At 50.8% G+C, this 20,860-nt stretch overlaps 1 protein-coding gene across 1 annotated transcript in view; it reads right to left on the minus strand.

Annotated features, from left to right (window-relative positions):
• The window catches only part of LOC139228092 (lysine-specific demethylase 9-like), a 75,246-nt gene that overhangs the window by 38,260 nt on the left and 16,126 nt on the right, over positions 1–20,860 (minus strand). The window contains exon 2 of the mRNA XM_070859276.1: positions 17,063–17,733. Coding sequence (XP_070715377.1) covers positions 17,063–17,733 — 671 coding nt within the window. The remainder of the gene's footprint in view (positions 1–17,062; positions 17,734–20,860) is intronic.

Raw genomic sequence — 20,860 nt, forward strand, 5'->3', positions numbered from 1 at the left:
CAGGTTAACCTCAGTGGTGGGGGAAGCTTTTAAAAACAATAATCCAAGATAAAATTGGACAAGTGTGGATTCATTAAAGAGAGCCAGCACGGATCGTGTTTAACTAATATGATTGAATTTTTTGATGAGGTAACAGAGGGTTGATGAGGGCAATGTGGTTAATGTGGTGTACATGGATTTCCAAAGGGCGTTTGATAAAGTAACTGGCTTGTCGGCAAAGCTGAAGCCCATGGAATAAAAGGGACAGCGGCCATATGGATACGGAATTGGCCAAGTGACAGGAAAGAGTGAGTAGTCGTGAACAAAAATAAAAACAGACAATGCTGGAAATACTCAGCAGCATCTGTGGAGAGAGAAACTGAGTTACTGATCCAGGTCGATAACCCTTCGTCATGACCCTAGTTCATGCTAAACTTTTATAAAACGCTGGTTAGGCCTTGGCTGGAATACTGTATACAATTCGAGGCACTGGGCTATGGGAAAAGAGCAGGGAGTGAGACTAATTGGGATCGCACTACCACAGGCATGTTGGCCAAAATGGCAACCTTCTGTGCTGTATCATGATTCTGTTTTAATGATGTTAGTTGAGAGATAAATATTGGCCAGATCAGGGAAAACTCCTCTAGGCTTCTTCAAAATACTGTAGTGCAGTGGAATCTTTTACATTCAGCTGAGAGCAGACCTCAGTTTAACATCTCATCCGAAAGACGGCCCCCTCTGACAGTGCGGCGCCTCCCTCAGTACCACCCCTCCGACAGTGCGGTGCTCCCCCAGTACTGCCCCTCCGACAGTGCGGCGCTCCCCCAGTACTGCCCCCTCCGACAGTGCGGCGCTCCCCCAGTACTGCCCCCTCCGACAGTGCGGCGCTCCCCCAGTACTGCCCCTCCGACAGTGCGGCACTCCCCCAGTACTGCCCCTCCGACAGTGCGGCGCTCCCCCAGTACTGCCCCCTCCGGCAGTGCGGCGCTCCCCCAGTACTGCCCCCTCCGACAGTGCGGTGCTCCCCCAGTACTGCCCCTCCGACAGTGCGGCACTCCCCCAGTACTGCCCCCTCCGACAGTGCGGCGCTCCCCCAGTACTGCCCCCTCCGACAGTGCGGCGCTCCCCCAGTACTGCCCCTCCGACAGTGCGGCGCTCCCTCAGCACTGCCCCTCCGACAGTGCGGCGCTCCCTCAGCACTGCCCCTCCGACAGTGCGGCGCTCCCTCAGTACTGCCCCTCCGACAGTGCGGCGCTCCCTCAGTACTGCCCCTCCGACAGTGTGGCGCTCACCTAGTACTGCCCCTCCGACAGTGCGGCGCTCCCTCAGTACTGCCCCTCCGACAGTGCGGCGCTCCCCCAGTACTGCCCCTCCGACAGTGCGGCGCTCCCTCAGTACTGCCCCTCCGACAGTGCGGCGCTCCCTCAGTACTGCCCCTCCGACAGTGCGAAGCTCCCTCAGTACTGCCCCTCCGACAGTGCGGCGTTCCCTCAGTACTGCCCCTCCGACAGTGCGGCGTTCCCTCATTACTGCCCCTCCGACAGTGCGGCGCTCCCCCAGTACTGCCCCCTCCGACAGTGCGGCGCTCCCCCAGTACTGCCCCTCCGACAGTGCAGCGCTCCCCCAGTACAGCCCCCTCCGACAGTGCGGCACTCCCCCAGTACTGCCCCTCCGACAGTGCGGCGCTCCCCCAGTACTGCCCCCTCCGACAGTGCGGCGCTCCCCCAGTACTGCCCCCTCCGACAGTGCGGTGCTCCCCCAGTACTGCCCCTCCGACAGTGCGGCGCTCCCCCAGTACTGCCCCCTCCGACAGTGCGGCGCTCCCCCAGTACTGCCCCCTCCGACAGTGCGGCGCTCCCCCAGTACTGCCCCTCCGACAGTGCGGCGCTCCCCCAGTACTGCCCCTCCGACAGTGCGGTGTTCCCTCAGTACTGCCCCTCCGACAGTGCGGCGCTCCCTCAGCACTGCCCCTCCGACAGTGCGGCGCTCCCTCAGTACTGCCCCTCCGACAGTGTGGCGCTCACCTAGTACTGTCCCTCCGACAGTGCGGCGCTCCCTCAGTACTGCCCCTCCGACAGTGCGGCGCTCCCCCAGTACTGCCCCTCCGACAGTGCGGCGCTCCCTCAGTACTGCCCCTCCGACAGTGCGGCGCTCCCTCAGTACTGCCCCTCCGACAGTGCGAAGCCCCCTCAGTACTGCCCCTCCGACAGTGCGGCGTTCCCTCAGTACTGCCCCTCCGACAGTGCGGCGTTCCCTCAGTACTGCCCCTCCGACAGTGTGGCGCTCCCTCAGTACTGCCCCTCTGACAGTGCGGCGCTCCCTCAGTACTGCCCCTCTGACAGTGCGGCGCTCCCTCAGTACTGCCCCTCCGACAGTGCGGCGTTCCCTCAGTACTGCATGGGGAGTGTCAGCCTAGCAGCGGGTACAACACCAGGGCCTGTAGCACTAAAGTTGCTGCTGCCTTTGAAGCAAATCAAGGCACTCGAAGTCTCACACCAGCTTAAATCGCCAGCCAAAGCTTACGTATGCTAACTCCAGAAGGCAGAAGCGAGGAAAAAGGAGGATAAAAAGCAGCTTCTTCTCAAACAACCAGGTCAGGAAACTAAAAAAAGACCCTCCAAGAAACATTATGACACAGTGACAACAAGATAAAGAGCTGGCCCTTTGATGGCTGTCCAGAAGAGTGAGGGATGATCTAATCGAGGAGTTGAAGTGCAGAGCCCTGGTCAGACCACATCTGGAGCACTGTGTTCAGTTCCGGACACCATATCTCAGGAACGAAATATTGGTCTCTGGGTGGGAGCATCGCAGATTTACCAAAATGATGATTATGGAATGATGAGGGTTAAATTATAAATCAGGTTGCATAATCTTAGTTTATGTTCCACTGAGCTCAGAAGGTTGAGGGGCGATATAACGGAGGTCTTTAAAATGATAAAGGAATTAGGTTAGGGCAGAGAGAGAGAAGCTAGTCCCTCGAGTGTGGGAGAGATCGGCCGATCAGGCACAAAATCGGTCAGCACAAAGTGTGGTGGGAATCTGGAACTCTCTCCCTCACAAGGCTGTGAGTGTTGCAGGGCCAAGTGACATTGCCAAGATAGAACGATAGATTTTTTTTGGGCAAGGTATCAAGGGATCTGGAGCGAAGATGGATAAATGAGTAGAGGTACAGATCATGCACCATCTAATTGACTAGCAGAACGGGCTCCCAGGGCCTCTGCTCCGCTGACGTTATATAGAGGACAACATGAGTCGCAAGGAAAGTTGCTAATAGTGACCATCGGCGACCTCCCAATTGGAGGAGGATGAAGTCACGCGTCGAAGGCTACAGCTTGTCGCACATTTACTAACACGTGCGTTCGCGGCTGGACTTGTTCAATAGCGTTTCAAGGAGCAAAATACCCGCTGCAACCAGGCTGCATCGCTGAAAGCTGAAACTCATTTCCCAGACAAAGGCCCTGCCATGCCGCACCGCGATCTGCTCAAAGCTTAAACCGGATATTAAAAAAATAATTCTGATTTCAGGTGCTCTGAAAGGCAATGGTGTAATTCTGTCTCTGTAGCAGACAGGCGTGTACGTACCAGGAACGTTGCATTACTGGCAGAGCTGTAATACTTGCTGGTTTGGACATTTATTGATTTCTTTATTGGGGTTTTGTTGAAATTTCGTTTAAATCAGAAGCAAATCTTTCAGAAGGCAAAGAAATAAAGTCTATCGGCAGTCCAACCTTGACGAGGAACTGACCCAGAATAGCAGCGGTCCGAGAGAACCATTTGCAAATTGCAATTAATTATGAATTATGAGCTGCTGACACTGAGCAGTATTATTCAGGCAACCTGAAATGGAAGCATCCAAGGAGCAGAGTGATCCCAAACCCTAGATGCAGTACAGATCTTGCAGGCTATTTCAGCGCCTCTGAAGATGGATAATTACCAACGCACAACTCGGGAGTCACCTCAAATCACGTCGTCAGGCACAGAATGTGTGTTACAGATCTTAAAGTGTATTTACACTCGAGGCTTTATACATCAAGAAGTGGCTGGATTTACACAATGTTCGCATTTTTCACATTGAAACGTAACCCAGTGTGGAAATGTACTGGCTTAGTGTCACAAGAACATAAGAGATAGGAGCAGGAGTCGGCCATTTGGCCCCTCAAGCCTGCTCCACCATTCAATATCATGCCTCATCTGATCCTGGACTCAGCTCCACTTCCCCGCCCGCTCCCCATAATCCTTTACTCACTTATCGCTCAAAATCTATCTCCGCCTTAAATATAGTCAATGACCCAGCCTCCACAGCTCTCTGGGGCAGAGAATTCCACAGATTTACAACCCTCTGAGAGAAGAAATTTCTCATCTCATTTAAATGGGTGGCCCCTTATTCTAAGACTATGTACGCTAGTTTTAGTTTCCCATATGAGTGGAAATATCCTCTCTGCATCCACCTTGTCGAGCACCCTCATTATCTTATGTTTCAATAAGGCCTCACTCATCAAGCCAAGACTCAGTGTAACTGGACAATGGATTTAATCTTGTACAGTACAATCTATATCATAGAAATTTACAGCGCAGAAGGAGGCCTTTCGGCCCATCGTGTCCATGCAGCATAATCCCACTTTCAGCTCCTGGTCCGTAGCCTTGTAGGATTTCTGTCTCTACCACCCTTTCAGGCAGTGAGTTCCAGACCCCAATCACTCTCTGGGTGAAAATATTTCTCAACTCCCCTCTGATCCTTCTACCAATTTCTTTAAATCTATGTCCCCTGGTTATTTGACCCCTCTGCTAAGGGAAATAGGTCCTTCCTATCCACTCTATCTAGACACCATAACATTTTATACACCACATCTTGCTATATTTCAGATCAATACTGAACAGTCTTTATACGCTTCAGATCAGTAAAAGACTGAATTACTAATTATTCTTGAAAGTGCATTTAAATGTAATAAATAAGGTACACTTGCACAAACTCCCGGAATAAACCAATGTCTCGATGGTCTAGTTCAATCTTGATAAACCCCTACTGGATTTTATATAAAGACTTGTATTTCTGTAGCGCCTTTCACGGCCACCGGACGTCTCAAAGCACTTTACAGCCAATGAAGTACTTTTGGAGTGTAGTCACTGTTGTAATGTGGAAAACGCGGCAGCCAATTTGCGCACAGCAAGCTCCCACAAACAGCAATGTGATAAAGACCAGATAATCTGTTTTAGTGGCGTTGATCGAGGGATAAATTTTGGCCCCAGGACACCGGGGAGAACTCCCCTGCTCTTCTTCGAAACAGTGCCATGGGATCTTTTACATCCACCTGAGGGGGCAGACGGGTCCTCGGTTTCATGTCTCATCCGAAAGACGGCTCCTCCGACAATGCGGCGCTCCCTCAGTACTGCCCCTCCAACAGTGCAGCACTCCCTCAGCATTGCCCCTCCGACAGTGTAGCGCTCCCTCAGTACTGCCCCTCCCACAGTACGGGGCTCTCAGTACTGCCCCTCCGACAGTGCGGTGCTCCCTCAGCCCTGCACTGGAGTGTCAGCCGAGACTTTTGTGCTCAAATCTCGAGTGGGATTTGAACCCATAACCCACTCAGAGGCGAGAGTGCTGCCCACTGAGCCACAGCTGACACTGACAAACCACGTTTATACCAAGCCAATGAGAACTCTGCATGCAGTGATCCAAATCTGCAGCCCAGAACAGACACATTCCCACAGGAACTAACAGCAGAAAATGATAACCCCACTGAGACACAATAGACAAAAGGCATGTTGGTTAAAGGACAGAATATTGGTTACTGGGTGTTTTACAGACTGGAGTGATGTAAACAGGGTACCTGGGAAGGGGGTCAGTATTGTCACCATTGCTCTTAAAATATATATTGGCTTGTGTGGAGCACGAACACCGACATAGACCGGTTGGGCCGAATGGCCTGTTTCTGTGCTATAAATTCATAGGTGTGGGTTCCTAAGAGCACCGACTATAAACGCCAAGAGGTAATGCTAAACTTACACAATTCAAGAATAACAATATCAAAATGCGCTAAAGACACAAAACTAGGCAGTGTGGTTAAAGGTGAGGAGGCTGCAAGACAGGTTCGGAGATTGGGTATAGCCGTCTGATGGAAATTTAACACAGAAAAACGTGAAATGATGAATTTTGGGAGGAAGAATACGGAGAGGATATAGAAACAAAACCGTAAAGCTTCCAAGAGGAACAGGAAGAGGTTCAGATACGCAAACTGTTACAAGTTGAGAAAGCTGTAAAAAAAAATAGCGTGTGGGTTTCTAAGAGCCACGAGTACAAACGCCAAGAGGTAATGCTAAACTTACGCAAATCACTAGCTGAGCCACAGTCAGAATATTAAACTTAGTTCTGTCCACCTTACTTCAGGAACGATACGACGACAAACGAGATGCAAGAGATGATCCCAGAAATAAGTGGCTTCAGTTATGAGAGATGAGAGAAACTAAGGTTCTCATCTGTGGCTTAGTGGGCAGCACACTCGCCTGTGTCATAATGTTGTGGGTTTATGTTCCATTCCAGGGACTTGAGCACATAAATCTAGGCTGACACACCCAGTGTAGTGCTGAGGGAGAACAGCACTGTCGGAGGTTAAACTCGAGGCCCCGTCTGCTCTCTCAGGTGGACGTAAAAGATCCCATGGCACTATTTTGAAGAAGAGCAGGGAGTTATCCCTGGTGTCCTGGCCAATAATTATCTCTCAATCAACATCACTGAAACAGATTATCTGGGCTGTTTGTGGGAGCTTGCTGTGCATGAATTGGCTGCCACGTTTCCCACATTATAACAGTGACGATACTTTTTTTTAAAAAAGTACTTCATTGGCTGTAAAGCGCTTTAAGACGTCCGGTGATCATGAAAGGCGCTATAAAAATCCAAGTCTTTCTTTCTTTCATTACAGCAAAGCAAGTTAAGAGAAGATCTAATAAAAAAGGATTCAGAATTCTGAAAGATTTTGATAAAGTAAATAGGGTAAAATTAATTCTCAATGGTTGGTGAGTTGGTAACGAGGACACAAATGAAAAATCAGCAAAAGAACAAGGAGACACTACACAAATTACCCTTTTTAAACGCATTAAGACACGGAATGGCCTCCCTGGTAGAAGCAGAGTCCAGTAAACTTAATGGGAAGGAAATAAATATTGGGAAAAATAAAACTGGTGTACATAGAAACATAAAAAATAGGTGCAGGAGTAGGCCATTCGGCCCTTCGAGCCTGCACCACCATTCAATAAGATCATGGCTGATCATTCACCTCAGTACCCCTTTCCTGCTTTCTCACCATACCCCTTAATCCCTTTAGCCATAAGGGCCATATCTAACTCTCTTTTGAATATATCCAATGAACTGGCATCAACAACTCTCTGCGGCAGGGAATTCCACAGGTTAACAACTCTCTGCGTGAAGAAATTTCTCCTCATCTCGGTCCTAAATGGCTTACCCCTTATCCTTAGACTATGTCCCCTGGTTCTAGACTTCCCCAACATCGGGAACATTCTTCCTGCATCTAACTTGTCCAGTCCCGTCAGAATTTTATATGCTTCTATGAGATCCCCTCTCATCCTTCTAAACTCCAGTGAATACAGGCCCAGTCGATCCAGTCTCTCCTCATAGGTCAGTCCTGCCATCCTGGAAATCAGTCTGGTGAACCTTCGCTGCACTCCCTCAATAGCAAGAACGTCCTTCCTCAGATTAGGAGACCAAAACTGAACACAATATTCCAGGTGAGACCTCACCAAGGCCCTGTACAACTGCAGTAAGACCTCCCTGCTCCTATACTCAAATCCCCTAGCTATGAAGGCCAAGATACCATTTGCCTTCTTCACCGCCTACTGTACCTGCATGCCAACTTTCAATGACTGATGTACCATGACACCCAGGTCTCATTGCACCTCCCCTTTTCCTAATCTGCCGCCATTCAGATAATATTCTGCCTTCGTGTTTTCGCCCCCAAAGTGGATAACTTCACATTTATCCACATTATACTGCATCTGCCATGCATTTGCCCACTCACCTAACCAAGTCACCCTGCAGCCTGAGCGTCCTCCTCACAGCTCACACCTCCACCCAGTTTAGTGTCATCTGCAAACTTGGAAATATTACAGTCAGTTCTTTCATTTAAATCGTTAATGTATATTGTAAAGAGCTGGGGTCCCAGCACTGAGCCCTGAGGCACCCCACTAGTCACTGCCTGCCATTCTGAAAAGGACCCGTTTATCCTGACTCTCTGTTTCCTGTCTGCCAACCAGTTCTCTATCCATGTCAGTACATTACCCCCAATACCATGTGCTTTAATTTTGCACACCAATCTCGTGTGGGACCTTGTCAAAAGCCCTTTGAAAGTCCAAATATAGCACATCCACTGGTTCCCCCTTGTCCACTCTACCAGTTACATACTTAAAAAATTCTAGAAGATTTGTCAAGTATGATTTCCCTTTCATAAATCCATGCTGACTTGGACCGCTCCTGTCACTGCTTTCCAAATGTGCTGCTATTTCATCTTTAATAATTGATTACAACATTTTCCCCACTACTGATGTCAGGCTAACCGGTCTATATTTACCCGTTTTCTCTCTCCCTCCTTTCTTAAACAGTGGTGTTACATTAGCTACCCTCCAGTCCATAGGAACTGATCCAGAATCGATAGACTGTTGGAAAATAATCACCAATGCATCCACTATTTCTAGGGCCACTTCCTTAAGAACTCTGGGATGCAGATTATCAGGCCCCGGGGATTTATCGGCCTTCAATCCCATCAATTTCCCGCCTAATAAGGATTTCCTTCAGTTTCTCCTTCTCACTAGACCCTCGGTCCCCTAGTATTTCTGGAAGGTTATTTGTGTTTTCCTTCATGAAGACAGAACCAAAGTATTTGTTCAACTGGTCCACCATTTCTTTGTTCCCCATTATAAATTCACCTGAATCTGACTGCAGGGGAGGGGAATGAAACCAAGTGGACATCTCATTTAGAGAGCCAACACAGGCCAGACGGGCTGAATGGCTACCAACTGTGTTGTAAAACTCGATAAAGGAAGCCATTCCTTCCTTCAGTGACAGCACCTGTGCATTTGTTTGGGAAAAGGGGGGGGGGGGGGGGGGAAAAGAGTGAGAAGAGGTTAAATGTCCTGTCATAGGCAGGCAGCAAATCTGAAATGGACTTTACAGCAGTGTGTAAACGCCCTGCTGTATTATCCCAGACACGTTGGGGGGGGGGCAGTTCAATGAGGAGGTCCACCACCTCCAATCTCCTTCCACTTCCAATTGGTGGCTGTGTGTCTGAGCTGTGCACCGCCCCCAACGTCGAGTGAAGGTGTGTCCTAGCACGCGAGAGCAGGACACGCGCGCTGAGCCGCACACTGGTTCAGTGTCGCCACAAGGTACGGTCACATCTGCTGGTTGAGTTGACATTGGGGGGGGGGGGGGGGGGGGGGGCGAGGGGGGGCACTGCTTGAAGGCGGCAGAGCATCCCTTTCGGTGATGCACAATGCCTCCAGAGGCAACGTCACCCCCTGGTATTAGAGCAGTCAACTGCGTAGGTACAGTGTAAATGCAGCACCTTCTGTACGGTCGGTTAGGATGTTTAAGATGAATGTTTTGTTGGGTAGGATGTTTAAGATGAATGTTTTGTTGGTTAAGGTGTTTATGATGAATGTTTTGTCAGTAATAAATGAAGTGTATTATCAAACTGATTAATGTCTCTAGTCGTACAAATCTCTTCAAAAGGAGGAATTATCAAACGAATGTAAGCTATTTCCCTTTAGAGCTACCAAATGCTGCCAAGACTTTGTCTTGAATTAGGAACAGTGTCAGCCGAGGACACAGTCAGGCAGCTGAGTTACAGCCTCTACGTGAGACTTGAAGCAAATATTTATAACCACTCGCTTACTCAGCAATGCTGGCATCTTTCCACCTTCCTCCTTTATTCAGAGAGGCACTAATCCGGGAGGCAGCTCCCACAAAGGAACCCATTAGGTTATATTTTAAAATGAGCACACATGCTTTATTGAGCCTCCTGAAAAGCCACGACTGTATTAGGACAAGCCGTTAGTGTTTCTGAAAAAGAGCCAGTCTGCGCATGTAGTTCATATTTCTTGCAACTTCCGTCATAACATGGCGGTAAGCTTTCGTTTTCCTTCTCTGCTGTCAGTTAAACAGGTAAAATAAGAACATAAGAATTTGGAGCAGGAGCAGGCCATTCAGCCCCTCGAGCCTGCTCAGCCATTTAGTAAGATCATGGCTGATCTTCTCTTTCTCAACTCCATTTTCCTGCACTGTCCCCAAATCCCTTGATTCCCTTAATATTCAAAAATCTAAAGTTACTTGTAGGTTGGAGTGTTGTTCCTACAAAGTGACACGAGTGGTTAGGATTTGGAAGACACTGCCTGATAGGGTGGTGGATACAGATTCAATAGTAGCCTTCGAGAGCGGGGGAATGGGACTAACTGGATCGCTCTTCGAAAGAGCCAGCGCAGACTCGATGGGCCGAATGGCTTCCTTCTGTTGTGTGCTATTCTATGATTTAGACGTCAGAAAGCACCATAGAACGGTTATAGCACAGGAGGCCGCCATTTGGCCCGTCGAGCCCGTGCCGGCTCTCTGCAAGAGCACCTCAGCCAGTCCCACTTCCCGCCCTTTCCCCGTACCATGGCAATTTTTCTTCCTTCAGATACTTATCCAATTCCCATTTGAAAGCCATGATTGAGTCTGCCTCCACCACCCTCTCAGGCAGCGCATTCCAGATCCTAACCACTCGCTGCGTAAAAACGTTTTCCCCTCATGTCGTCTTTAGTTCTTTTGTCAATCGCCTTAAATCTGTGTCCTCTGGTCCTCGACCCTTCCGCCAATGGGAACAGTTTCTCTCGATCTACTCTGTCCAGACCCCTGATGATTTTGAACACCTCAATCAAATCTCCTCTCACCCTTCTCTGGTCCAAGGAGAACAACCCCAGCTTCTCCAGTCTATCCACGTCACTGAATTCCCTCATCCCTGGAACCATTCTCGTAAATCTTTTCTGCCCCCTCTCGAAGGCCTTCACATCCTTCCTAAACTGCAGTGCTCAGAATTGGACACAATACTCCAGTTGAGGCCGAACCCGTGTTTTATACACGTTTATCACAACTTCCTTGCGTTTGTACTCTGCCTCAATAAAGCCCAGGATCTCATTTGCTTTTTTAACCGCTTTCTCTACCTGCCCTGCCACCTTCAGCGATTTGTGTACATATAGCCCCAGGTCTCTCTGTCCCTGCACCCGCTTTAGGACACCCTTCAGTTTATATTACCTCTCCCCGTTCTTCTTACTAAAATGTATCACTGCACTTTTCTGTATTAAATTTCATCTGCCCCGTGTCCACCCATTCCACCAGCCTATCTGTGTCCTCTTGAAGTCTATCACTATTCTCCTTTTCACTGTTCACTAGTTAACCTACTTCAGTTCAATTTCAAGAACCCATGAAAAATCCATGAAAATCTGAAGCAAGGAAAAGCTGATTAGGCCCATCAGTCCCGCACCATCCAGTCTGATCGTTCTATCATGGACTCCGCTCACACATCATCTCTTGGCCCCCGACTTTTGGGGTATCAATTTCCAACCACGGGGAGAAATCAGGCAGTGCTGCCAATATACCTTGAGCCCTTGCACACCCCCAACCGACTTCTCAATATACTGACCCAGCTGAGTTTAAAGGTGCCATTTAATCCTGAATGAACTCCCTTGTCTGGGAGTCTGCCCCACCTGCGAGTGTAAGGAAATCTGACTGTGACTTAGTGCAGAACAAAGGGAGATGTTACAGGCCTAGCAACAGATGACTGGGTTACACAGTCGAGCAGGACAATTTATCCAGACATGCTCCATCTTTACAGGACACAACACATGCCGCTCACTTTCAACATTAACTTAAACCAGCTGGGCTCCTTGTGATCTAAGACAATCACTTCTAAAGCAGGGGTTTTTAAATTACAAAATGCTGTCACATGCAACAAGTTAACCATACAACTGCCCATTAGTAGGACCCTGACAAAATTAAAGAAATCGATTAAATGGAAGCCAGTACCTCTAGCAATTTTGGCCTCTCGAGTGAAATAAAATTTAAAACCCTTTTGCACTGAACTTCACAACGGTTTAACAATCAAGAGGCAATAATCAGAATTAGGACATCCCTATTGCAAGCCATTGATACAACAGTGCAACACAACACATAAAACAAAAAGTTATAGAGGTCCTTTCATGACCCCAGGCAGCCAATTTGCGCACAGCAAGTTCCCACATACAGCAATGTGATAATGACCAGATAATCTGTTTTTAGTGATGTTGGTTAAGGGATAAATCAACACCAGGGAGAATACACCTGCTCTTCTTAGAAATAGTGCCATGGGATCTTTTACGTCCACCTAAGGGGGGCAGATAGAGACCTCGGTTTAATGTCTCATCCGAAAGACGGCACCTCCGACAGTGCAGCGCTACCTCAGTACCGCACTGAAGTGTCCGCCTAGATTTTGTGCTCAAGTCTCTGGAGTGGGACTTGAACCCATAACCTTCTGACTCAGAGGCGAGAGTGCTGCCCACTGAGCCACAGCTGAACAGTGTCACCGGGTATTTAAAGCACATCCTCGAGCCACCCACCTCTCATGAACTGAAAATAAAATTCAGAATCCTTTTCTATGTTGCAATTTTGAAACCAAATCTGGAAAACTAAAATTGGCTCTATTTTTTGAAAGGAGCTTGCAAGCAACACAAGGTAATGACGTGCAACATTGAACAATGCTTCACCAAAATCATCCCGACAACTGGATTGTATTTTGTCATTTGAGTGGCAGAGAAATTTAATGGTTTTGAATAACTCTACAGATTTGGTTTGGCAGTTTATATTCTATTTGCAAACTATGTGCAGGAGACTATGTATATACACTGGGTGAGTTACCCTGGCTGCATCCACTTACATAGAATTATAGTATTTACAGCACAGAGACAGGCCATTGGGCCCACCGCTCCGTGCCGGGGTTTATGCTCCACACCAGCCCCCTCCCACCCCTCTCCATCTCACCCCATCACCATATCCTTCTATTTCTTTCTCCCTCATGTGTTTATCCAGCTTCCCCTTAAATACATTGATACTATTCGCCTCAACCCCTCCCTGTGGCAGCGAGTTCCACATTCTCACCACCCTCTGGGTAAAGAAGTTTCTCCTGAATTCCCCATTGGATTTATGAGTGACTTTCTTATATTTATGGACCTAACCTCCTCCAGCCTGACAACCAATGTTCTTTGTACCTGGGATTTAAGAAACCGTTCGAAGTTACAGGCGAGACCAAACTGTTTAGGGGCAGTCGCCAAGGCAACGGAGAAAGTCTGAATGGACGGAGAGATGAAGTTTTGGATAGTCCTCTGCTGTAATCTAAGGGACAAATGGCCGAGAGGGCAACGTGCGCAGCCGACTACACAGGACATACGGCACAGAAACAGGCTGTTCGGCCCAACCAGTCCATGCTGCCGTTTATGCTCCACTTGAGCCTCCTCCTGTCTTTCCCCATCTAAATCCATCAGCATCACCCTCTATTCCCTTCTCCCCCATATGCTTGTCCAGCCTCCCCTTAAATACATCGATACTATTCGCCTCAACCCCTCCCTGTGGCAGCGAGTTCCACATTCTCACCACTCTCTGGGTAAAGAAGTTATTCCTGAATTCCCCATTGGATTTATCAGTGACTGTCATATACTTAGGACCCCTAGTTCTCATCTCCCCCACAAGTAGAAACATCTTCTCTACATCTACCCTATCAAAACCACTTCATAATTTTAAAGACCTCTAACACGTCACCTTCTCAGTCTTTGCTTTTCTAGAGAAAAGAGCCCGACCTGTTCAGTCTTTCCTGATAGTGATAACCTCTCAGTTCTGGCATCATCCTTGGAGCATTTGGGCAGTATGAAAGTATACAGGGTACCTAACTGATAGAGGACTAAGGAAGCTGGGAACAGAGCAATAGTAAATTGTTCGACATAACTACAAATTCTGTGGCCAGAGGGGCAATGACAAGCTCAGAAGAGGAAAGGCAAGATCTCTGATTAATACTAGAGGCCAGTGAGTGCGCAGGACACACTGCCCAAGCACACCATGGTGGCTGATCGCCGGAGACACACTGTCCAGGCACGTCGCAGGACACACACTGCCCCCCAGGCATGTCACAGGATACACACTGCCCCCCAGGCACGTCGCAGGACACACACTGCCCCCCAGGCACACCGTGGAGGCTGGTCACAGGACACATGGCACGAGAATTCAGTGAGAAGTGCAAGGTACATTTGGGGAATTTTTAAAACAGGGAACTGTGGATGGAATTCAAGTCTTTTCTGAATCTGGATAGGGAGCGGGGGGGGAGGGGGGAAAGAGTATGAGTTTGTTGGCTTTCTGCCGTTTATAAGAATTTGGATGAGCTGTATTGCCATCACATCACATACTCATCTATTTGCCCTCAGGGTGTCTATCAAGGGGTCCATGTGAACAATGTTGTGTTGGACAAGCCTCGAGTAAAGAATTCCAGATGGCCTGATATTTCTATGCCGGACACTGGCCGCACATTACTCTTTCCAACTGACACGGTACATACCCCAGAGGTTCCTCTCTCACTGTTATGTGGGTGGGGCTGGTGGGAGAACGGGAAACGGAACTTCTTGCTGTGCCTCAGTAATGTTCTGGTGGATGTCCAGTAGGCAAAGGGCTAGGTACACGTGAGGCCAGTCAGTGCCTTGTAGCCCACAGGAACTTGCTTAGAACTACCTTCCCTGAGCCAACTTAGAAAGAAAGAGAATCATGAAGTTTACAGCACCGAAGGAGGCCATTCAGCCCATCGTGCCTGCGCCGGCCGACCAAGAGCTATCCCAGCCTAATCCCACTTTCCAACTCTTGGTCCGTAGCCCTGGAGGTTACAGCACTTCAAGTGCACATCCATGTGGTGAGGGTTTCTGCCTCTATCACCCTTTCAGGCAGTGAGTTCCAGACCCCCTCTGGGATTTCCCCTCAAATCCCCTCTAAACCCCCTACCAATTACTTTAAATCGATGCCCCCTGGTTATGAACCCCTCTGCTAAGGGAAATGGGTCCTTCCTATCCACTCATCCAGGCCCCTTTATACACCTCAATAAAGGTCTCCCTTCAGCCTCCTCTGTTCCAAAGAAAACAAATCCAGCCTATCCAATCTTTTCTCATAGCTAAAATTCTCCAGTCCAGGCAACATCCTGGTAAATCTCTTCTGTACCCGCTCCAGTGCAATCACATCTTTCCTGTAATGTGGTGACCAGAACTGCACGCAGTACTCCAGCTGTGGCCTAATTAGTCTTTTATACAGTTCGAGCATAACCCCCCTGCTCTTGTATTCCATGCCTCGGCTAATTCATCTGATTCTGCAACCTGATGGTTGATAGAATGCTTCAGCAAACTGTAGGCCTCGTGAGGTTAATACTCGGCTGTTTGTTGGCCTGCTCCTTACTCATGGCTCATTAAAAATACAAGGAGTGGAGTTGGTATGGACGACAGAGTCTGTAAACCACAATGGGTTTTGTGAGGTGAGGCTTAGGTCCAGGCCATGATTCCCCAAAGGAGGTTACTAATAATAACAGTAATAACTTTTATTTATATTAGTAAAACGTCCCAAGGTGCTCCACAGCAGTGTTACACAAAACAAAACAGTTAAATTTGACACCGAGCCATAAAAGAAGAAATTAAGGCAGATGACCAAAAGCTTGCTTAAGAGGTAGGTTTTAAGGAGCGTCTTAAAAGAGGAAAGAGAGATAGAGAGGGAGTTCCAGAGCTTAAGGCCCTAAGATCTACTCCTCGCTCAGGAACATTTTGAGACATATTGCTGACAGGAAATTCGAGATATTTGTTATTCGTAACAGGTTTCTGACAATGAACCCCCAGATGTGACAAGGGAATACATTCCCTTGTACTGGGTTTGTCCATCTCAATAATTATGTCGTCGTCTCAGTGTTCGTCAGTCTGTGCTAGCCAGGAGTTTAGTTGGGGGGCGGGGGGAGAGGAAGTTTGTACAAGGATTTGAGTTTTGGGCCATCTGTATTACCATCACACGCAGGTATCTGAAGTCCAACTCTGACCAAGACAAGAGTTGGGGTTCTCATCTGTGCAGGAGACACCATGCTCTGGGGGCATGCACTACAGATATGCTTTCCATTCTGCAGATACTGACTGGCGTTCCTTGTCGAGAGGAAACAGGCTGACCATTCTGAGACAGAGGAATGCAGTTCAAAGGAGAGCTGATTAAAGTTTGCCTGAGGAGATATGGGAGGAAGATGTTGGGACTGATCATTTATATTTCTATAGCACCTTTAACGTAGTAAAATGTCCCAAGGAGTATTATAAAACAAAAATTTGACACCGAGCCACACAAGAAATTACAGCAGGTGACTAAAAGCTGGGTCAAAGAGGTCAGTTTTAAGGAGCATCTTAAAAGGAGAGAGAGGCGGAGAGGTTTAGGGAGGGAGTTCCAGAGCTTGGGGCCCAGGCAACAGAAGGCACGGCCACCGATGGTGGAGCGATTATAATCAGGGATGCTCAAGAGGGCAGAATTAGAGGAGCGCAGATAAGTCGGGGGTTATGAGGCTGGAGGAGATTACAGATGGGGAGGGGAGTGGGCACTGGGCAAGGTCATGGAGAGATTTGTAAACAAGCATAACAGACAGAAATGGGTAATTTTAGTTAATTTTCGTTACCATTGTTTTAAAACACGGTCTTGTTCTGGACTACCAAGCATCGGTTCCCAAGTCTTTGTATTTCATAAGAACATAAGAATTAGGAGTAGGAGTGGGCCATACGGCCCCTCGAGCCTCCTCCACCATTCAATAAGATCATGGCTGATCTTTGACCTCAACATTATTTTCCTGCCCAATCCCCATATCCCTTGATTCCCCGAAGTCCAAAAATCTAGCGTTTTCAGCCTTGAATATACTCAACGATTGAGCCTCCACAGCCCTCTGGGGTGGAGAATTCCAAAGATCACTTCACCTTTTTAATAACTGATTATAAACAAGAGGAAAGGACACAAAGCGTAAAGCCTTACCTGAGTGCGAAAGTTTGAGATGGTCGTAGTTTCTATGTCCTTCTTCCCCAGTATTTCCATTTTTACTGGAGTGTTGGGGAAGTTGAAAGCAAAGTAATCCAGGAAGTCGGGCAGGTAGGCGGCCGCTCCGTGCACGATGGCCATCACGTAGTGTGCCGCGCTCTTCTCGTTTTCACTGAAAGTCAACGCAAGAAATTCCTCAGCAAACCTCTCCATCTCCACAGGAGACAAGAAAGAGAGTTCGTCCATGTAGGCGTGGAGCACAGGTGCACCACCGTTTGGCTGGTGCTCCACGTGAATGTAGGGGGCGAATTTGGAGGAACCTGTCCGCATGAGCCCCTTGCGCACGCAGTGGTCCCTGTGTGAGAGGTAGGGGAAGTGTGCACCCGAGGGGATGGTACAATGGCTCACTTGCAGATCCAACCTGCCAAGCTCTTCCACACGCTTCACGCCGGCCTTGTTGATTAAACTCGACTCGTCGGAGGAGGCGTGCCCCAAAGTATCCAGGTCAACATGGGTCAGCCCCGCACACGTCGTCTGCACCTCCTTGTTGTACATTTTTAGCCGCCTCGGTCGCTCACCTTCCCGATGTTTCTTTTTCTTCTTTTTCTTTGTTTTTTTGCCCAGGTATTCATCTGGTCTCCGGCTTTTCCCATTTTCATCGGAGCCACCTGTGAGCGGGAATAAATTGCGAGATTGCATCAAATCCGTACTGCACAGCTAGACATACCCTGATCCAATGTATATAAAGCATGGGCAGGAAAAGGCCGTTCTGCCCATCTCACAGGCAATTAATAGCCTACCCAATCATGCACTCAACTCCATCCAACCAATCTCACAAGGGAAGATTTGGCTTCAATACTCCCTGATCTCCAATCAAGGAAAGCTCCATATTCCATCTATGCTGACATTTCCACTGATCATGTCGGTTAACCTCCTTAGATATTTTCCACATTCCAACTGTTCCATGGAGTAGTTCATCGCCTCACTCTACACCAAACCCTATACCCTCCAATCCACATTATCTGATAGAGGACATTGCCCCAATCTACACATGGACAACTAGCACTTAAAATAGCCCGTGTGTTGTTTTGTGTGGTTTAAGCAGGATACACAATGGATTAGATGCTATCTATTTTGCACTAATGCTTAGAACTCATTCTGTGTTGTGCAATAGTACATCCAGACCCAATTCATCAGGTATTCCTCCCACGGTTTTGTAAAGACAGAACCAAAAGGAGCACAGGAATGAGCTGACTGCGTGTTACTGGGCCCTGTGAAATGAGTCCACCTGATTATAAGAAAAGACAGACTTGCATTTATACAGCGCCTTTAATGACCTTAGGACATCAGTACTTTTGGAGTGTAGTGACTGTTGGAATGTGGGAAACGCAGCAGCCAATTTTCGAACGGCAAGCTCCCACAAATAGCAATGCGATAAATGACCAAATAATCTGTTTTGGTGATGCTGGTTTGAGGGATAAATATTTGCATCGGGGATAACTCCCCTGCTCTTCTTCGAAATAATGCCATGGGATATTTTATACCCACTTGACAGAGCAGACAGGGCTTCGGTTTAGCATGCCCAGTGCAGCAATCCCTCAGCACTGCACTGGATTTTTGTGCTCAAGTCTTTGAAGTGGAACTTGAACTCACAACCTTCAGACTCAGAGGCGAGAGTGCTTCCCACTGAGCATCTGCTGACACTTGGCCGTTTCACCCAAAGGCTATACTGATGTTTTGATTCCCATGAGCAACACCACAGGAGATCGACCAGCAAGAGTATAAATTTCTTTTAGTTGAACAATGAAGCTGGCTGCAACACATCAGAGCTTAACGCATCAATCAGGAAATCTTCAAGAAAAAAATAAGCTGCAGTGGAAAACGCAACAGTATGGGTAAAGACCGATTTTTAACAATGGCCAGTGTCATCACTCAGTTTCCTGGTCATAACCTTAACATTGTTTGTCAGAATAAACTCGCAGCTTAATATATTCCAACGGTGGGCACACAATACACTCCAATGGTATGGTGCCAGGATCATTTACATTAGCTTAATGGCTGCCATGTTTTGGCACCGTGTTCACTGAACCCTGGAGCACACTAGAAGCAAGCCTGCTCTCAGCTGCTGCACAATGACAAGCACGTTCTCAGAGAGGATGGGGAAAAGGCACGAGTCACATTCTGACCTGATTATTCATTGCGAGAGAGGGGGAGGGGGGGCGGACGAGAGAGAGGGGAGGGCGGGCGAGAGAGGGGGGGGCGGGCGAGAGAGGGGGGGGGCGGGCGAGAGAGGGGGGGGCGGGCGAGAGGGGGGGGGCGGGCGAGAGAGGGGGGGGCGGGCGAGAGAGGAGGGGGCGGGCGAGAGAGGGGGGGGCGGGCGAGAGAGGGGGGGCGGGCGAGAGAGGGGGGGCGGGCGAGAGAGGGGGGGGCGGGCGAGAGAGGGGGGGGCGGGCGAGAGAGGGGGGGGCGGGCGAGAGAGGGGGGGGCGGGCGAGAGAGGGGGGGGCGGGCGAGAGAGGGGGGGGCGGGCGAGAGAGGGGGGGGCGGGCGAGAGAGGGGGGGGCGGGCGAGAGAGGGGGGGGCGGGCGAGAGAGGGGGGGGCGGGCGAGAGAGGGGGGGGCGGGCGAGAGAGGGGGGGGCGGGCGAGAGAGGGGGGGGCGGGCGAGAGAGGGGGGGGCGGGCGAGAGAGGGGGGGGCGGGCGAGAGAGGGGGGGGCGGGCGAGAGAGGGGGGGGCGGGCGAGAGAGGGGGGGGGCGGGCGAGAGAGGGGGGGGCGGGCGAGAGAGGGGGGGGCGGGCGAGAGAGGGGGGGGCGGGCGAGAGAGGGGGGGGCGGGCGAGAGAGGGGGGGGCGGGCGAGAGAGGGGGGGGCGGGCGAGAGAGGGGGGGGCGGGCGAGAGAGGGGGGGGCGGGCGAGAGAGGGGGGGGCGGGCGAGAGAGGGGGGGGCGGGCGAGAGAGGGGGGGGCGGGCGAGAGAGGGGGGGGCGGGCGAGAGAGGGGGGGGCGGGCGAGAGAGGGGGGGGCGGGCGAGAGAGGGGGGGGCGGGCGAGAGAGGGGGGGGCGGGCGAGAGAGGGGGGGGCGGGCGAGAGAGGGGGGGGCGGGCGAGAGAGGGGGGGGCGGGCGAGAGAGGGGGGGGCGGGCGAGAGAGGGGGGGGCGGGCGAGAGAGGGGGGGGCGGGCGAGAGAGGGGGGGGCGGGCGAGAGAGGGGGGGGCGGGCGAGAGAGGGGGGGGCGGGCGAGAGAGGGGGGGGCGGGCGAGAGAGGGGGGGGCGGGCGAGAGAGGGGGGGGCGGGCGAGAGAGGGGGGGGCGGGCGAGAGAGGGGGGGGCGGGCGAGAGAGGGGGGGGCGGGCGAGAGAGGGGGGGGCGGGCGAGAGAGGGGGGGGCGGGCGAGAGAGGGGGGGGCGGGCGAGAGAGGGGGGGGCGGGCGAGAGAGGGGGGGGCGGGCGAGAGAGGGGGGGGCGGGCGAGAGAGGGGGGGGCGGGCGAGAGAGGGGGGGGCGGGCGAGAGAGGGGGGGGCGGGCGAGAGAGGGGGGGGCGGGCGAGAGAGGGGGGGGCGGGCGAGAGAGGGGGGGGCGGGCGAGAGAGGGGGGGGCGGGCGAGAGAGGGGGGGGCGGGCGAGAGAGGGGGGGGCGGGCGAGAGAGGGGGGGGCGGGCGAGAGAGGGGGGGGCGGGCGAGAGAGGGGGGGGCGGGCGAGAGAGGGGGGGGCGGGCGAGAGGGGGGGGGCGGGCGAGAGAGGGGGGGGCGGGCGAGAGAGGGGGGGGCGGGCGAGAGAGGGGGGGGCGGGCGAGAGAGGGGGG

This window comes from Pristiophorus japonicus, chromosome 17, assembly GCF_044704955.1.
Source record: "Pristiophorus japonicus isolate sPriJap1 chromosome 17, sPriJap1.hap1, whole genome shotgun sequence".
NCBI classification, from domain to species: domain Eukaryota; kingdom Metazoa; phylum Chordata; class Chondrichthyes; family Pristiophoridae; genus Pristiophorus; species Pristiophorus japonicus.